Source organism: Setaria italica, chromosome I (genome assembly GCF_000263155.2).
Source record: "Setaria italica strain Yugu1 chromosome I, Setaria_italica_v2.0, whole genome shotgun sequence".
Taxonomy (NCBI): Eukaryota; Viridiplantae; Streptophyta; class Magnoliopsida; order Poales; family Poaceae; genus Setaria; species Setaria italica.
In genome coordinates, this window is record NC_028450.1 from 14200947 (window position 1) to 14216695 (window position 15749).

Here is a 15749-nt window from a genome sequence, read left to right on the forward strand (position 1 = left end):
GTGTGCGAACTTGTTTTTGCAAGTCGCGTGTGGACAATTGCGTCCAACGAGTTGAATAACTCGAAAATACCTTTTGCAGGCTTCTGACTACAAGCCGCAAGTTGGGTGATAGTACCCGGGGAGATAAATAGCTCTGTGAACCTACTTTTACAAGTTGCAATCAGGCAGAGACTAGTTGTTTTACGATGAAAAATAAATATGCTTTATTAAATTGTAATTGTACAATTGAGGCCGGTGGCCAATTTACATGAATATGCAAACTATGGGTAGAATTGACACAAGTGCTTGATGTTCCATGAGTTGTTGAGTTATTCACCAGAGAGAGTTTGTAGCCTATACGACCCAGGTCTAGTGACCTTGGAAACGATGAAAGGACCCTCCCATGGCGAATTTAGCTTGTGCGGCCCCTTGGTGTCTTGGATACGCTTGAGAACTATGTCGCCGGTGTTGAACGAATGTTCTTTGACGTTTCAATCATGATAGAGGCGGATTCCTTCAAGGTACCTTGCTGACTGGAAAAGTGTTGCATGGCGAGGTTCTTTGAGGCTGTCTAAGTCTAGACGCCTTGTTTCTTCAGCTGCGCCCTCTTGATACTGCTCGACTACTAGAGACTGGCAGGGAGAATGGCTTCTGATCCGTAGTCTAGGAAGTAGGGTGAGTACCCTGTAAGCTTGCAAGCTTGAGTGTGAAGCCCCCAGTGGACATTGGGATAGCTACTTGAGCCACTTGCCCCCTTAGAATTTCCAATGTTGTGTAGTCTTTTCTTGAGAGCCTCCATTAACATCTCATTGGTGCGCTCAACCTGGTCATTGGCCCGCGGATGAGCAATAGAGATGTACCGGACGTCGATCCCACTGTTCTCGCAGTACTCCCATAACTCTTGGTTGTTGAAATTGGAACCCAGGTCTGTGATAATGCATTTGGGGAAGCCATAGTGATGGACAATCTCGTCGAGAAAGTCGAGTACTCTGTCTGCTTTGGGGCAAGTCACTAGCTTCACCTCGATCCACTTGGCAAGCTTGTCAATCGCCATGAGTACTCAGTTGAACCCTACAAGCGCCGTAGGTAGAGGGCCAAATATGTCTAGCCCCCAGCATGCGAAGGGTCAACAGGGTGGTATGGTGATCAATTTGTAAGCAGGGATGTGTTGTTGCTTGGTGAAGAATTGACACCCTTGGCATCGGCGGACTAGTTCTTCAGCATCAGCGAGAGCTGTAGGCCAATAAAATCCTGCTCTGAAAGCCTTGCCCACGATCATTCTTGAGGATGCGTGGTTGATGCAAATGCCTTTTGTGGATTTCCTCAAGTATGTTCTTACCATCTTGTCGTGAGACGCACTTCATGAGTACTCCTGATGATGCGCCTCGTATCTAGAGCTTGTCTTCGACTAGAACATAATTCTTGTTGCGTCGTGAGACTTGTTCTGCTTCTGTCTTGTCTGAAGGTAAATTGTGCTCCTTGATATAGTCGATGAAGGGGGTTCTCCAGTCTACATCGATCATCATAACCTCTCGGTATGGTACGTCATGACCTCGATTGGTGGTTTTTGATGGTGCCAGCTCCGCTATGGATGGCTTGTCTAGTTCATGGATGAAGATCCCAATTGGAACTTGAGCACGAGTAGATCCAAGCTTTGATAAGATGTCCGCGGCTACATTGTTGTCACGGACCACTTGGTGGAACTCCAGACTAGAGAACTTGTTCTCTAACTTGCGTACTTCCAGGCAATACGCATCCATGTTGTCCTTGTGGTGATCCCACTCGTCGTTGACTTGATTGAATACCACCAGTGAGTCATCGTAGACTAACAATCGCTTGATTCCAAGTGAGACTGCCAGGCGGAGCCCATGCAGAAGCGCTTCGTATTCAGCTTCATTGTTGGATACCTCTCAGAAGATCTGCAAGACATATTTGAGTTGTTTGCCTTTGGAAGAGATTAAGAGCACCCCTACGCCGGCGTCCTCCAGCTTGAGTGATCCGTCAAAGTACATGACCCAATGTTCTTCCTGTTGCATCCCGATTGTGGAGGATTTCTCCCAAGGGGAAGTCTATGATGACGGAGATGTTGTTTTCCTGGAAGTAGTGTCGTAGCTTCCACGAGTTGAGTATTATTGCATATAGCAACTTTTGGACTAGCGGGTACTTGGATTTGGAATTTAACAGCACCTCGCTGATGAAGTTGACGGACCTCTGTACTTTGTATACATGGCTTGATTTTGGTCTTTCGACCACGATCACCGTGCTGATGACATTGGTAGTCGTGGCAATGTAGAGCAGCAAGTCTTTATTAGGATTTGGAACCGTGAAGACCGGTGGCTTGGATAAGAAGTCCTTCAACTATTGCAGGGCTTGATCTGCCTCCTCGGTCCACTGGAATTTATCTTGCTACTTGAGTAGTTTGAAGAAGGGTAGTCCCCATTCTTCGAGTCTTGAGTTTAATCTATTGAGGGCCACCGTGCATCAAGTCAGCTTCTAAACGTCCTTGATGCACGATGGAGCATGCAAGTTGGTGATGGTAGAAATCTTCTTGGGATTAGCCTCGATCCCTCGGTGGCTGATGATGAACCCGAGTAGTTTTCCGGAGGGCACGCCGAACATGCACTTTGTTGGTTTCAGCATCCACCGGAATTCTCGCAAGCTTGCGAAGGTTTCTTCTAGATCCGCAATGAAGTTGTCAGGATTTTTAGTCTTTACGACCACATCATCCACGTACGTCTCTACGTTGCAGTGTAGTTGATTCTTGAAGCACTTCTGGATGGCTCGTTGATATGTGGTGCCTGTGTTCTTCAACCTGAAGGACATTGTAGTGTAGCAGAAAGCTCTATATGGGGTGATAAACGCGGTCTTGATTTGGTCTTCTTCCTTGAGAGCTATCTGGTGATACCCCGAGTAGCAATCAAGAAACTAGAGTAGAGCGCATCCAGCCGTCGAGTCGATGACTTGATCAATCATAGGGAGCCCAAAGGGATCCTTTAGACAGTGCTTTTTGAGTTCTGTGTAGTTGACACACATCCTCCACTTGTTGTTGTTCTTCTTCCGCACCAAGATGGGATTGGCTAGCCACCAGAATGATAAACTTCCTTTATGAAGCCCGCCGCGAGTAGTTTGGCCAACTCCTTTTTGATTGCTTCTCTTCTATCATGGGCGAATTGATGTAGTCGTTGTCGTTTTGGCGTAGCTTTGGGATCCACATTTAGTGAGTGCTCGATCAACTTCCTGGGCACCCCCGGCATATCCAATGGCTTCCATGCGAAGATGTCTCGGTTGGTCCGAAGGAAGCTGACGAGCGCGGCTTCCTATTTGGGATCTAGCCCTGAGCCAATCAAGGCTGTCTTGGAGCTGTTGCCAGTCTTAAGGTCAATGGCTTTGATATCAACTTCGCTTGCCAGCTTGACCTTGGTGGGCCCCCGACTTCTTCTCTATAATTTCGAGTTCTGATGTGGACAGTTTCTTGGAAGTGGCAAAGACTTGTATCATCGAATTTGGCACTTGAGTAGTCGCTGCCAGCTCCACGGCTTCTGTGTTGCAGTCGTATGATCTCTTCAAGTCTTCGCGCAGGGAGACTACTCCCTTGGGTCCTAGCATTTTGAGTACAAGGTACACGTAATGCGGGATGGCCATGAACTTGGCCAATGCAGGTCTTCTAAGGATAGTGTGATTCGAAGTCTTGAAATCAGCTACCTCGAACTGGATGTACTCTCTCCGGTAGTGTTCTTTAGTCCTGAAAGTAACTGGCAAAACCACCTGACCAAGGGGTACAGCCGCGTTGCCTGGGACAATTACGTAGAATGAAGAGTTCGTCGGGGTGAGCATATCCGAAACGTCGAGGCCTATCTTCCTCAAATTCTTGGCGAAGATACGTTGACACCACTGCTGTTGGAGATATGCCCTAGTGGCAATCATTGAGATGATGATATTTCTTTGTACCCATGATTTATATTGTGTTCCTTGAATATCCAATTAAAGCTACTTGAATTGATTTGCAATTATGTGAATTGTGTGTGAAACTCTTTACTTGTATGGTTATTCTAAAAGTTGTCTCTAGTCGGAGTTCATGTGAGGACACACATGAATATTAGACTGGCACGTGTATTAGTTGATGACTATGTTTCACAAGTCATGGACATGGAGATATCAAACTAATAATGTGGGCACATGTAGTGACATGTGCTAGGACTGACCCAACGCGAGTTACATAGTTCTTTCTTTACACAACGTGTACGTTTTGTCCTTAGACCTGAGATTGTCGCATGTACTCAAGATGTGGATCGACTTACTTAGGGGCTATCAAACGCTACACCGTAACTGGGTAGTTATAAAGGTCGCTTTCAGGTTTGTCAAGAAGCATGTTGTGAGGCATGGTCAGTCAAGATGGAATTTGCCCCTCTCTATTTGAGAGAGAGATCTCTGGACCCCTCGAGTGATTGGATCTGAAAATGTATGGCCATGCTACGTGAGGTTAAGAGTTAACCTAGAAAGGGATTCCAAATCACAGGATCAAGAAAGAGTGGTCGGCTTGGAGCTAGACCAAATATCGTGAGGCAAAGGAAATAGCATGATGTTGTGATGGTTCGTCTGATATGATCTTCGTGTGTGTATAGGAGTTGGCACGTCTTGCTAGAGGCCACTACCAACTATTGGGCTAGTAGGAGTACTTGCGCCATGTCAATACGTATACGAACCTATAGGGTCACACACTTAAGGGGCTGGAAGCCTAATTCGGATATGATCTGAATTGGACCAGGTTTAGGAGTACTAATAGGCCTAGGACCCACAGGCCCAATAGGAACCCCTATATATTGAGTGGTGGGGGTGCCCTAGGGTTTAACCTTTTGGTCGAACCACAGCCACGCCCCCTCCCATGCCCTCACCTTTGTTGCAACTCGTGGACCTAGCAGTCTAGCTTGCGATGCTTCCTCCCTACACGTGTGGATACCTTGGAGGTGTTGCATCTGCAGCACTTGGACGAGCCGCCACACGAGAGCCTGACAAGCCGACAACGAGCTTGACGAGCCGCAGCACGAGGAGGACGTCGCTGCACGTGGATGAGCTATTAAGGAGCTGCTCGACGTCGACGTGTTCGACTGCACTATGTCGACGCGTGATTGACTTCGCTGCCCTGACGCGTTTCTACAACTTCCGCACATGTGCGTCGAGTGGTAATCCCGTGATCTATAACAGCAGTAATTCCTGGTTTACGTGGTAGAAAAATTTTGTTTTGCGCTAGCATAGCCTACCTCGTATCTCTACAACTGCCGCCATCAATGAGTACTTTTGTGAGTCTGGAGCCTGCGACTACTGGGTCCAGGATGAGAGGATAGCGTCATGGATCCGAGAAGCTAGGCCACTGATCCTTTTTGGAGAAAGTGATTGGCACCTCAGACCACTTAAGGAACCTAGGTATTGCTGGTTCAATGGACATAATCTCTCGGAGGGCTAGTTTCTAGGACCGCTTGGTAGCAGTACCCGGTATGCTGCCGAAGATGACGTTGACGGTGTTGGACGGGTTCTGGAATTTCCTATTGTCACCATCATTTTCATCTTCTTTGGCCTCACCCTTGTCCTTTGTTCTTGAAGGTTCTGGCAAACCTTTCATAACTTGCGCAGACTATAGCAATCCAAAGCAGAGTGTTTACTGTGCGAGTGCCATGGGCACTGCTTTTTTAGGAGCTCGCTGAATGGAGTCCTTTCCTGATTCCTACCACCTTTTTTGGAAGATTAGGACATCACCATGACAGTGTTGTCTGACTTCCTCTTGCGATTTTGACCACCCGAGTAGTTCCCTCGGTTGTCATTATTAGGGCGTTCGTTACGGTTCTTGTCATTGCGTTGGCCATTATTGTTCTAGCCTCTATTATGACTAGACTTGAACCTCTCGATCTCCTTGTCTTCTTCATCTGCCCAGGCTTGTATCATGATCTTGAGAGACTTGATATCTTTGGGGCATCTCCTGCTAAAATCTTGGAACATCCGGCGGTCATAGAGACTATTCTAGAAGCAATCTATGGCGTCACGCTCCGTGATGTCCATGATAGTGGCCTTTTTGTCGAAGAAACGACGTAGATAACTAGCAGGGTCTCGCCTTGTTGCTGCTTGGTTTGAGATAAGTCGATTCTATTGCCAGGACGCTGCATTACCCTTACGAAGTTATTTGTGAACGCCGCCTTGAGGTGCTTCCACGTGTTGATGGAGTTCTTCTCTAGAACTCGAGCCATATGAGTGGTCCTGCCTCTATGCAAATGGGGAAGTAAATGACCTTGGTGTCTCATTCCCTCCTGACGCCTGTACTGACAACGAGTAGCACCGCAGCCATTCGACTGGGTCTTGCTTGCCGTCGTCTTTGGTGATACCCGGAGGTTTGAACTTGTCGGGTAGGATCGTCTTCCGTACTCATTTTGAGAAAGCGGGGAACCCGTTAGAATCCTCTCCCAAGTACTCGACTTCCTACTCGCGTTCGCGGCGGCGTCCTTCAATGATTGTATGGGCATTGCGGCTGTTGTTGAGCTTCTGACGAAGGTCGTGTACTAGGCATTCAGGCTCTAGATGGGGCCCACGGTGACCACAGCCTCCCGAGGGTTCTACCTGACTACCCTCTGCTCTGGCTTGGCTTGGTCTGGGACCCTCAATTCTTGCTCCCTCGTTTCAACTTGGTCGCCTATGGCTACTGCCATGATAGGCTGAGGTGTGTCGAACCGAGTGTATTGGGCTTTGTTGATTGAGTTGCTCGTACACACGTTCTGCCAGCTAAGCTAGTTGCTTGGTGTACTTGTTTTGTGGCATTGCCCGGGTAATCAGGTCAATGGATGCAATGGTGGCACGAGGAGTATGTTGTTGGCACGATTGAACTGCTTCAAACGCGTGATCCAAGTTCATGATCGGTAGTTCAGCTGCAAGGCGGCGGTGACGCTCTGCTCTTGCAGCATTTCTTGCTCGTCGTCGATCTCTTTAAGCTTGGATTTCTTCTTCGGCTATGTTGGCGGTGAGCTCATCTTGCGAGACGTCATCTGGGTGACGCTCGTGTCGCGGATTCCTCTCTAGTTGCTCTTGATCTTCGCCTTCTTCAGCAGCAATGATTGTGAGGACTTCCCACTTCGGAGAAAAGCTTCCCGAGCTCGACGTTATGATCTCTGTGGAGCTGTCTTTTTCATAGATGGGTGACAGAGGGGTACCTTCCTGGTACGGAAGGGTGTCAAGGTAAACGACAAGGCATGACTCGTCGTCCTTGGCTAGAGCAGGAGGCTTCATGTTGGGCCGGTAGATGAATTTGCCTTGTGGAATTGAAATGATAACCAGGCCCAGTTGTGGACCTGATAACGGAGTCTCCTCATCCAAATCCAAGTAGTAGTCGATGTCCTCGATCAAATTCGAGTTGAATTGTGATCAGGTCCGAGTTGAATTGTGATATGGATAGGGTAGCCTGGTAGGCAACACCCGAGTTTCAAAGTCCAAACAGGAATCGACTTGTATTGTAGACCGATTTGCATGATGGCTTAAGCGCTAGCTCGTGGGAACCAATCCGACTAGAGGGAGAAGTCGAGTTGTACTCGAATTCGTCTCCCAAACCTTTGAATAGGTCAAAAATTTTGTTGAATTTCTCGACAAAATCCTCCAGAGCTTGGCGCTGAAGGTTGATGCCGTACTGCTTCTTCTCCGGGGCCGGTGCAATGTGGCAGTGGAAGTTTCCAGCACCATCTGCGATGCAAACCTAGGAGCGGAAGATGAATGTTGCGCCGACTTCGAACGTGACGGTGGGCTTGATGATAACTTGAGCCATCGAGTTTGCCAATGGATTCTCAGCGAGGACCCTACCTAGCGCGCTAGCTGTCGGTTTTTAGACACGGGAACCTACCGAGGGGGTGCCCGAGGAAGTGTTTTATGCGTGGGGCTCATCGAGATCAAAAAACTCAAAGGTGAACTCGAACACACGATTTAGACAGGTTTGGGCCGCTTAGATCGCGTAATACCCTACATTCTGTATGTTGGTTGTATTGTATTGGATTGAGTTTGTTTGGAGGGGGTCGCTGCCTCGCCTTATATTGCCAGGGCAGGATCACAGGTTGGTTGTTTACAAGAATACTAGTCGGATTTGACTAGAGAGTCCTACTCTATTTGCTACGAGTAGTTTCCTAATCCTCGACTAGTTCTTGTCTTCCATGTTGATCACGCCATCCTACACCGTAGTCTCCATATTTGACACATCTCGGTGTACAACCCTGTATCTAGAACTGTCCAAACCTTCTATGGGGCCATAGATGTATGGACAACATATACTTTTCTTTTTTTCGCTACTTTCAACCCGTTTTGGCCTGATAGATTTGGCCCGATCTTTTTTCCCGTGTCGGGGGAGAATTTTGGTAAAACTAATAGAGATGGAGGGTTTGAACAACGAACCTCCAACTTTTATACTACCATTGCACCGTCACATGGTTTGTGATTCTTATTAATTATTGATCTATTTAAACAATTTCATCTGTAGCCAAGGTCTACAATATTTATTTCATGTAACACTAAGGTGTACAAATCTTTTTATTTACCTTTTCTTCTTTTTCTCTTTTCTTTTTTCTATACTAACTTTTCTTTATTTTTATTTTATTTTCTTAATTTATCCTTTATTATTTATATCTTTCTCACATTTAATTTAGTTTTTTATTTTTTATTTTATTTTATTTGTTTCTTTTTTCCTTATATTTTATATTATTTTGTCTTTATTTCATTTTTATTATTATTATTATCATATTTTTATCTTCTTCTCTTTTTATTTTTGTCTTGTTTTCATTTTGATCTCTTTTATAACTTGTTTTCTTTTCCCTTTTACTTTCTTTATTTATTTTTCTTATTTTATTTTATTTTCCATTCTCCTTTTCTTCTCTTTTAGTTTTCCATATCAATTTATTTTTCTTTTTAATTTTCTTTGTAATTATATATATATATTAATTTCTTCTACATGCATAAAAATTAATTTTTCAAAATACGTTAGGATTTGTTCTTCATGTTAAATTATTTGTTCGCATGTATGCATTTTGTTCAAGTTTATAAACTTATTTGCTCTTATATATATTGTTCGATAGTAAGAATAATTTGTTTATGCTATTCAATTAGTTATTCATTTTTATAATAATATTGCTTATGGGAAAATTTAAATTCCAAGTGATACATGGTTTTACGGGAGGGGGAAGTAGTAGCTGCAGGTCTGTCAAGTCGACACTCGGACCACCTCGCTACCAGAGAAACTCCAGAAGAGTTGCTTTCCAAGTATGAAAATTATGGTTGAGTTGCTATCTGGCTCTTCATTCCATCCAATTTGTCAAACTTCTTACACTTATCAAAACTTTGGCAAGTTAATTTGCCTTGCCAAAGTGTGGATTCTATGCGTAGTAATTGTCAGAACGGAGAGTGCAAAATGTAGAGGTTGTGCGAAATGGAGAAGCTGTTGGAGTGGATGCAGAGTATATATTTTTGAGAGAAACCTAAGGTCCCGTTTGGTAGAGCTTCGGCTTCTCATAAAACGGCTTCGGCTTCTTCGGTGGAGTGGCTTTTGTAGTGAAGTTGAAGCCGTTTTGCAAAACGTTTGGTAAAACAGCTTCTCAATGGCAATATATGTAATTTTATGATCACTTAATGCTTGGAGAGAGAGAAGAAGTCGGTGAAGCCATTTTTTTCGGCTTCTCCTCTCTAGTATAAGCCGTTTTGCGGTTTCTTCCCGACTTTGGTGGTGAAGCCGTTTTGAAATTCGCCCTTTGGTAGGGCTTCATCAAAAATCGGTAGAGAAGCACTTTGAGAAGCCCTACCAAATGGGATCTTAATGTTGGAATTTGGAGAGTGGAAAATGAATAGTACGTTGGAACGAGATACTCAGTACGAAGTAATTCAGATTAGATAGAGAGTTAAATGGAGAGAAAAAAATAGATAGTCCGTTAGAGATTGTCAGCGTGCGACGCCGCGAGATCGGGAATCCCCTGCCCGGCCTGCCTGTTCCTGAATCTGCCCCGCACGAAAATTCCCCGACCCCTCACGCGCAGGCGCAACCCATCTCACCTCGCCGCCCTAACCCGCCACCACCGCTGCACGAGGCGTCCACACGCCGACGGCCGTCACCACCGCCACACCGGGACGGCGGTTGCTGCGGCGGCAGGATGGGGGTGGACTACTACAAGGTGCTGCAGGTGGAGCGCGGCGCCTCCGATGACGAGCTCAAGAAGGCGTACAGGAAGCTCGCCATGAAGTGGCACCCGGACAAGAACCCCAGCAACAAGAAGGAAGCCGAGGCCAAGTTCAAGCAGATCTCAGAGGCCTACGAGGTTCGCCCGCTCTCTCTCCTGGCCCTATTGCGCCTCTGATCTGTGCCGGTGCTCGTAGCTGGTCGCCGAGGAAGAGAAATGGTGTTCGATTGAGGATGCGGTTCCCCATTTCCTCTAAATACGGACTGGATAGCTATAAGTTACAACGGTGTGCTCGCCATTGGGCAAACAAGGCCCTTTTGTGCGAAAAGATCTAATTCTCGCCTCCCATATGAGCTCTGGTGCCTTTGGTTCTGAAGCAAATGTAAGATTCGTGTTTTGCGTAGTTTGTGGAGTCAAACAAGAGACTCTAGTTTGGATACCATGGCATTATTTCGATGTTGACATTCATCAGTCATTTCCAGAGCTTGTAAGTTAGCTCCATTTGTTTATAATCTTGCCACTTGTTCAACTCTTGATCCGTGACTTGTTATCCATTTTTTTGTGCATGGGCAATTGTTTTGATTTTATCATGCTATGGATTAGGATCAATTTATGCATCTATCACTGTGGCACCAGTGAGCTAATTGCCACTTATGTCTTAGCTGTAAACATTTACACTTGATCTTGCGTGTTTTGCTCTTGCAGGTGCTAAGCGATTCACAAAAGCGCGCTGTCTATGACCAGTACGGAGAAGAAGGGCTCAAGGGTCAGGTTCCACCTCCTGGAGCAGGCGGTCCCAGTGGGTCATCCTACTATGGTGGGAATGCATCGACATTCCAGTTCAACCCTCGCAGCGCGGATGATATTTTTGCCGAATTCTTTGGGTTCTCAAGCCCATTCTCAAGCATGGGTGGCATGGGAGGCATGGGTGGAGGTGCTGAGAGGGGCATGAGGGGTTCAAGGTTTGGGATGTTCGGCGATGACATATTTGGGTCCTACCCTCAGTTCCCTGGTGAGGCATCAATGCATGTTCCACAGCGGCCTCAGAAAGCTTCTCCAATTGAGAACCGATTGCCATGCAACCTTGCCGATTTGTACAAAGGTACCACCAAGAAGATGAAGATCTCACGGGAGATTTTAGATGCTGGCGGGTGAGTGAATATTGTTACGTGCTTTAAAATTAATAATTGTTCTTCCAGTGTTGCATTAAACACAAAACATGAACTTATTTTTGTGATATTGTGTTTCGTACACAGCTAAATGTGCAGAACCTGAAATCTTCATAGTATTCGGTAGCTACATTAGATATTTTTATTATATAACTGAGAACAACTAAAATTGGAACCCATTGCCTTGCACCATGTAAGCTTTTAAATTGCACTGCAGTTTCTTTAACAACTTCCAATTTCCTAACTTTGCTCCATAAACTTAAACTCAAAGATTAATTCTTTAGAGTCACTCAGTCTCAGCTTACTTATTTAGTGTTTACTTTTACTTGAGAGGAAATTGAAATATTATTCATATTGAAATAGAGTGAAATATTATTGATAACTGAAATCAACCTCCTGAGTTTGGTACAACTTACAAAAGTTCTGGGTACAATTAAGCGAAATAACAGTCAAATGCTTTACTGTAGAGGGCTACAGGCACTCAGTTCTTCACTATGATATGAGTGAAATACCTTTTGAAAAATAGACGCCCATAAGAAATCTTGGAACCTTGTGATGTTTTTTACCACTGTAACCACTTTTGTTAGGAAGGGGGGGGGGGGGGTACTGTGCCAACCTCTCTGATTGTGTCACTAGGTCTTGCTAAACCAAGTTTTTTTCCATTGCCTACCTAAGAGAGCCACCTACTTGACAAACCTACCAAAGAAAACGGAACTCAATGGACCAAGTGAGACAGACAAACAACCTCTAGGGCCTATGTTGGACTGAAATAGGTTTTTATAATCAGAAACATATGTGGAGCAAAATTTGTAACCATGGATTCTATTACTCTGATAACTGCTTTTATTAAGTTAATATGCAGACCACATTTGTTTACTTATGTGGAAGAAAAATATTACCATTTCAGGCATGTTCTATGGATTTGACTGAACTGGCACCATATGTTAAAAACTAAGGTTGTGAATTGTGAATATAGTACTCAATTGTGGTTCCTTTGTGTCAGTTCAGTAGATAAAAACCATGACCAACGTTTTATTTATGCTTTGCTTACTTTCAAAACTATGCATTGTTGCATAGTCAGATTGATAACATACCAAAGTCTCCTTTTGTTGGGGATGAATTACAATGCACTTGTAACCCTTGCATCATAATTATTGTAGAGAAAGAAGCTTTAAGGCTGGCAACTTCTAAGAAAGAAGGGGCTGTAGAGTATTTTCTAGATAATGGAGGTAATCTTCATCCTCTGCACCAACCAGGGATGCACACAGCCATTTTATCTTTGAAATGTGAGCACCAAGATTTGAGCCCTTGTGGCACAGTCATGCATTCACAGCTCCACCACTACACCAAAGGTGCTTCATCTGTCTTGCTACTATTCAAAGGCAATACAAAAGGATAGTACCTAAAGGGAAACAACAAGCACGGAAACTAATTGCTGAAGTTGCTAAATTAATGTTTCCTGCATTATGCACCAATATGTGGCTACCTTGTGCACACCTGGCTGGGGACCGCATGCTAAAGATATTGATCTGATGTCCTGGAGTTTGCTTATGGTTTAACTTTTATCATTCTTTTACAGTTTAATTACATAAGGGAACTAATAACCCATATTGTCTTGTTTGTCGTTCAGTCTAAATGTCTCCTTGACTAGTGTTTTGTGTGATTTCCATTGTAAAATTTTGAATGTGCAGGGGTTCACGTGTTCTTTTTATTCATGCTTTTCTTGAAAATAACCGGTTTTTTTATATTGCTTTGAATGACAAATGCAGTAAATTAAAATTTACTGAACATTGCAATCAAATAAGAAACAAGTGAAGTATCAGAGCCATGCAATTCTTTTAATAAGATGTGTTTACGATCTCACAAGGTTATATCCCTTCACATATCTAAAATTGTATTTTTACATCGATGATCTATTTGCTGTCTGAACACTTATATTTTTTCTGGTAATGATTATTTTGTATTATAACAAATCATGTTTACAATTAAAGTTATCTTTGAATCTGATTCCAGTATGCTTTATGTGAATCTTATATTGTATATGCCAACACATTCCTAATATTGTATTTTTAAATTGATCTGTTCGAACGCTATATTGTTTTTCAAGCAATGATTGTTATAATGTTACAAACAAATAACATGAGCAGCTAAAGTTATCTCTGAATCTGATTTCAGTTACGTGTATCTGTCTCAATGTGATAACTTATAATGCAACCAGCTAATTCACTAACCTAGACGTGAAGCAAAAAGCAGTAATGTAGATAAGGGAGTGTGCATGTATAGTACTTTTGGATGAGGGGAAGAGGGAATGTGCTGTAACGAGGAGACTTTTTTTGTGTCATATTAAGTAATTTATATTTGGTGTCCCTACAACTACAAGAGTTTCGTCTCATGTTTGCTTGCAAGAAATAGGATAATAATTGGTGCTCAACTTTATTATGGGTTCTTTGAGGAAAAAGTACAAGTTTTCCATTGTGGTTGCAGTGAACTATCTGATGAATTGGACCTTTATTTCCTTAATACGTGACCTTGATATTTTTATGCGCCCAGGTAACATTTACAAGGCCATGTTGAAAATGCGTCATGGTCAATTTTCAGTCTAGTCATGTCAGGGTTGTCAAGTTCACTATTGACCTTTTTGCTGATTACGGATGACATTATGTGGCCATATTTTCAGAAGTTAATATAGATAATTAGATATGTAGCCATTTTGACACATTTATATTGCTTCCTAGTTTAATGGCGCTCAGTAGTATTTGGAAAGTTGAATTGTTTCCTAGTTTGATAACATTGAATAGTACTTGGAAAGTTGAAGTTTCAAAAATTTATTTGAATAGAGACATATGTGGTATAATCTCTCGTGCTACATAAACTCAAGGGCTTCTTGTGGATCCTAGTAAAAGATCACATGCTACTTGGTGTGTATATCAACCCGCCACATTCATTAAGTTTTTTTTCCATATCAAGAAACTGTGAACTCTGTGGTACATGAGTTTGACAAAAACTTAAGTGGGTAACTTCACTCTTTGACCAAATCCCAAAATTTACGACTCCTCATGTGATGATACTGTGATCTTCACCAAAACAGTCATGCATTAGCCTTGAGCAATAAACTCACTATCCTGCACTTGTGCCTTCTCTGTTTTCAGAGACTGTCAATCCTTGTATCAACCGTCATGGCTTGACGGTCTTATTCGTTTAATGTATCAGTCATTTCTTACTTTCAATGGGATTTTCAGTTTACATTATGTTTCTGTCATTTATATTTCTCTGACAAGTTGAACAAATGGCAGCCTTCTCTTGCCTGAGTGCAATTCACCTTAGGAGTTTATTTAGTATTTTTGGTTACCTTTTGCTAGTTCCCATCTTGAATGGAACACAGGGATGTTAAACATAAGATTGTTTAGGCAATAAGCTTGATTTTTTTTTCCCCACATGTCTTTCTTGAATTGTCTTCTTATTATCTGACTTGGCATATTTGTGTTGTTTTCTATGACCATTTGTTAATTTTGGCTAGCCAATGATCAGCAACTCTTTATTCATTTGGCAGGAGAACTATGGTTGTTGAGGAGATCCTAACAATCGACATAAAACCTGGATGGAAGAAAGGGACAAAAATAACATTTCCTGAAAAGGGTAATGAGGCTCCACACATAATTCCTGCAGATATTGTATTCATAATCGATGAGAAACCACATGATGTTTTCACACGAGACGGGAATGATCTGATCATGACTCAGAAAATTTCCTTGGCTGAAGCCTTGACGGAATGTACTGTTAATGTAACAACATTAGATGGTCGGAACCTAACAGTACCGATAAACAACGTCATCTACCCTGGCTATGAGGAGGTTGTTCCCCGAGAAGGCATGCCGATTCCGAAGGATCCTTCCAAGAAGGGAAATCTTAGGATCAAGTTCAGCATCAAATTCCCCTCGAGGCTGACCTCCGAGCAGAAAGCAGAAATCAAAAGGCTACTAGGTTCTTGAGGAGTGGACACAGGATGATCTTTTTTGGCGTTGCATTGGTGAGTCCAGTGTACATTCAGTTGTTAGCTATGAATACCAAGCAAAAGTTCCGGTTTCCTTGAGCTGTGCTGCTGCTGGTGCTGGCATTTTGATGTTTTGAGCTTGAATGTTAAAATGTTATTTTTTTGGCAGAATAATTTCCATGGAAATAGATATTTCAGCGTGACCTCGCTGTGATGATGTGCATTTTACACCTAGCAAATGCTAGATTTTGTTTTGGCTGGGCCTATGTGAGTTTTTTTTAAATAATACCACTGCTGATAATATTTACCCCATGAAAAGATATTGGGATAAGGTTAAAATATGAATTTTGAATCATGGAAATAGCTTTTAGTGGGTTCTGCCACTAGCAATACTGAATTCACAAATCACAGATGCCAAACAGCAAAGAC

General features: G+C 43.3%; 2 protein-coding genes across 3 annotated transcripts; one reads left to right on the top strand and one right to left on the bottom strand.

The window, feature by feature from the left end:
* Positions 1 to 604: 604 nt before the first annotated feature.
* LOC101776400 (uncharacterized protein K02A2.6-like) lies at positions 605 to 1033 on the bottom strand. Its single transcript, XM_004954778.1, has one exon. The coding sequence runs from the start codon at positions 1031 to 1033 to the stop codon at positions 605 to 607; it is 429 nt and encodes a 142-aa protein (XP_004954835.1).
* An 8878-nt stretch (positions 1034 to 9911) lies between these two features.
* On the top strand, positions 9912 to 15548 carry LOC101776241 (dnaJ homolog subfamily B member 4). 2 transcript variants are annotated; one of them, XM_022823347.1, is made up of 4 exons: positions 9912 to 10298; positions 10866 to 11311; positions 12490 to 12558; positions 14880 to 15013. In XM_022823347.1, the coding sequence occupies exons 1-3, from the start codon at positions 10134 to 10136 to the stop codon at positions 12518 to 12520; spliced, it is 642 nt and encodes a 213-aa protein (XP_022679082.1). In that variant the 5' UTR covers positions 9912 to 10133; the 3' UTR covers positions 12521 to 12558; positions 14880 to 15013. The 2 variants fall into 2 exon arrangements, with proteins under 2 accessions (XP_022679082.1, XP_004952323.1); XM_004952266.3 differs by lacking the exon at positions 12490 to 12558 and having other exon boundaries at positions 9915 to 10298; positions 14880 to 15548.
* The last annotated feature ends 201 nt before the right edge of the window (positions 15549 to 15749 follow it).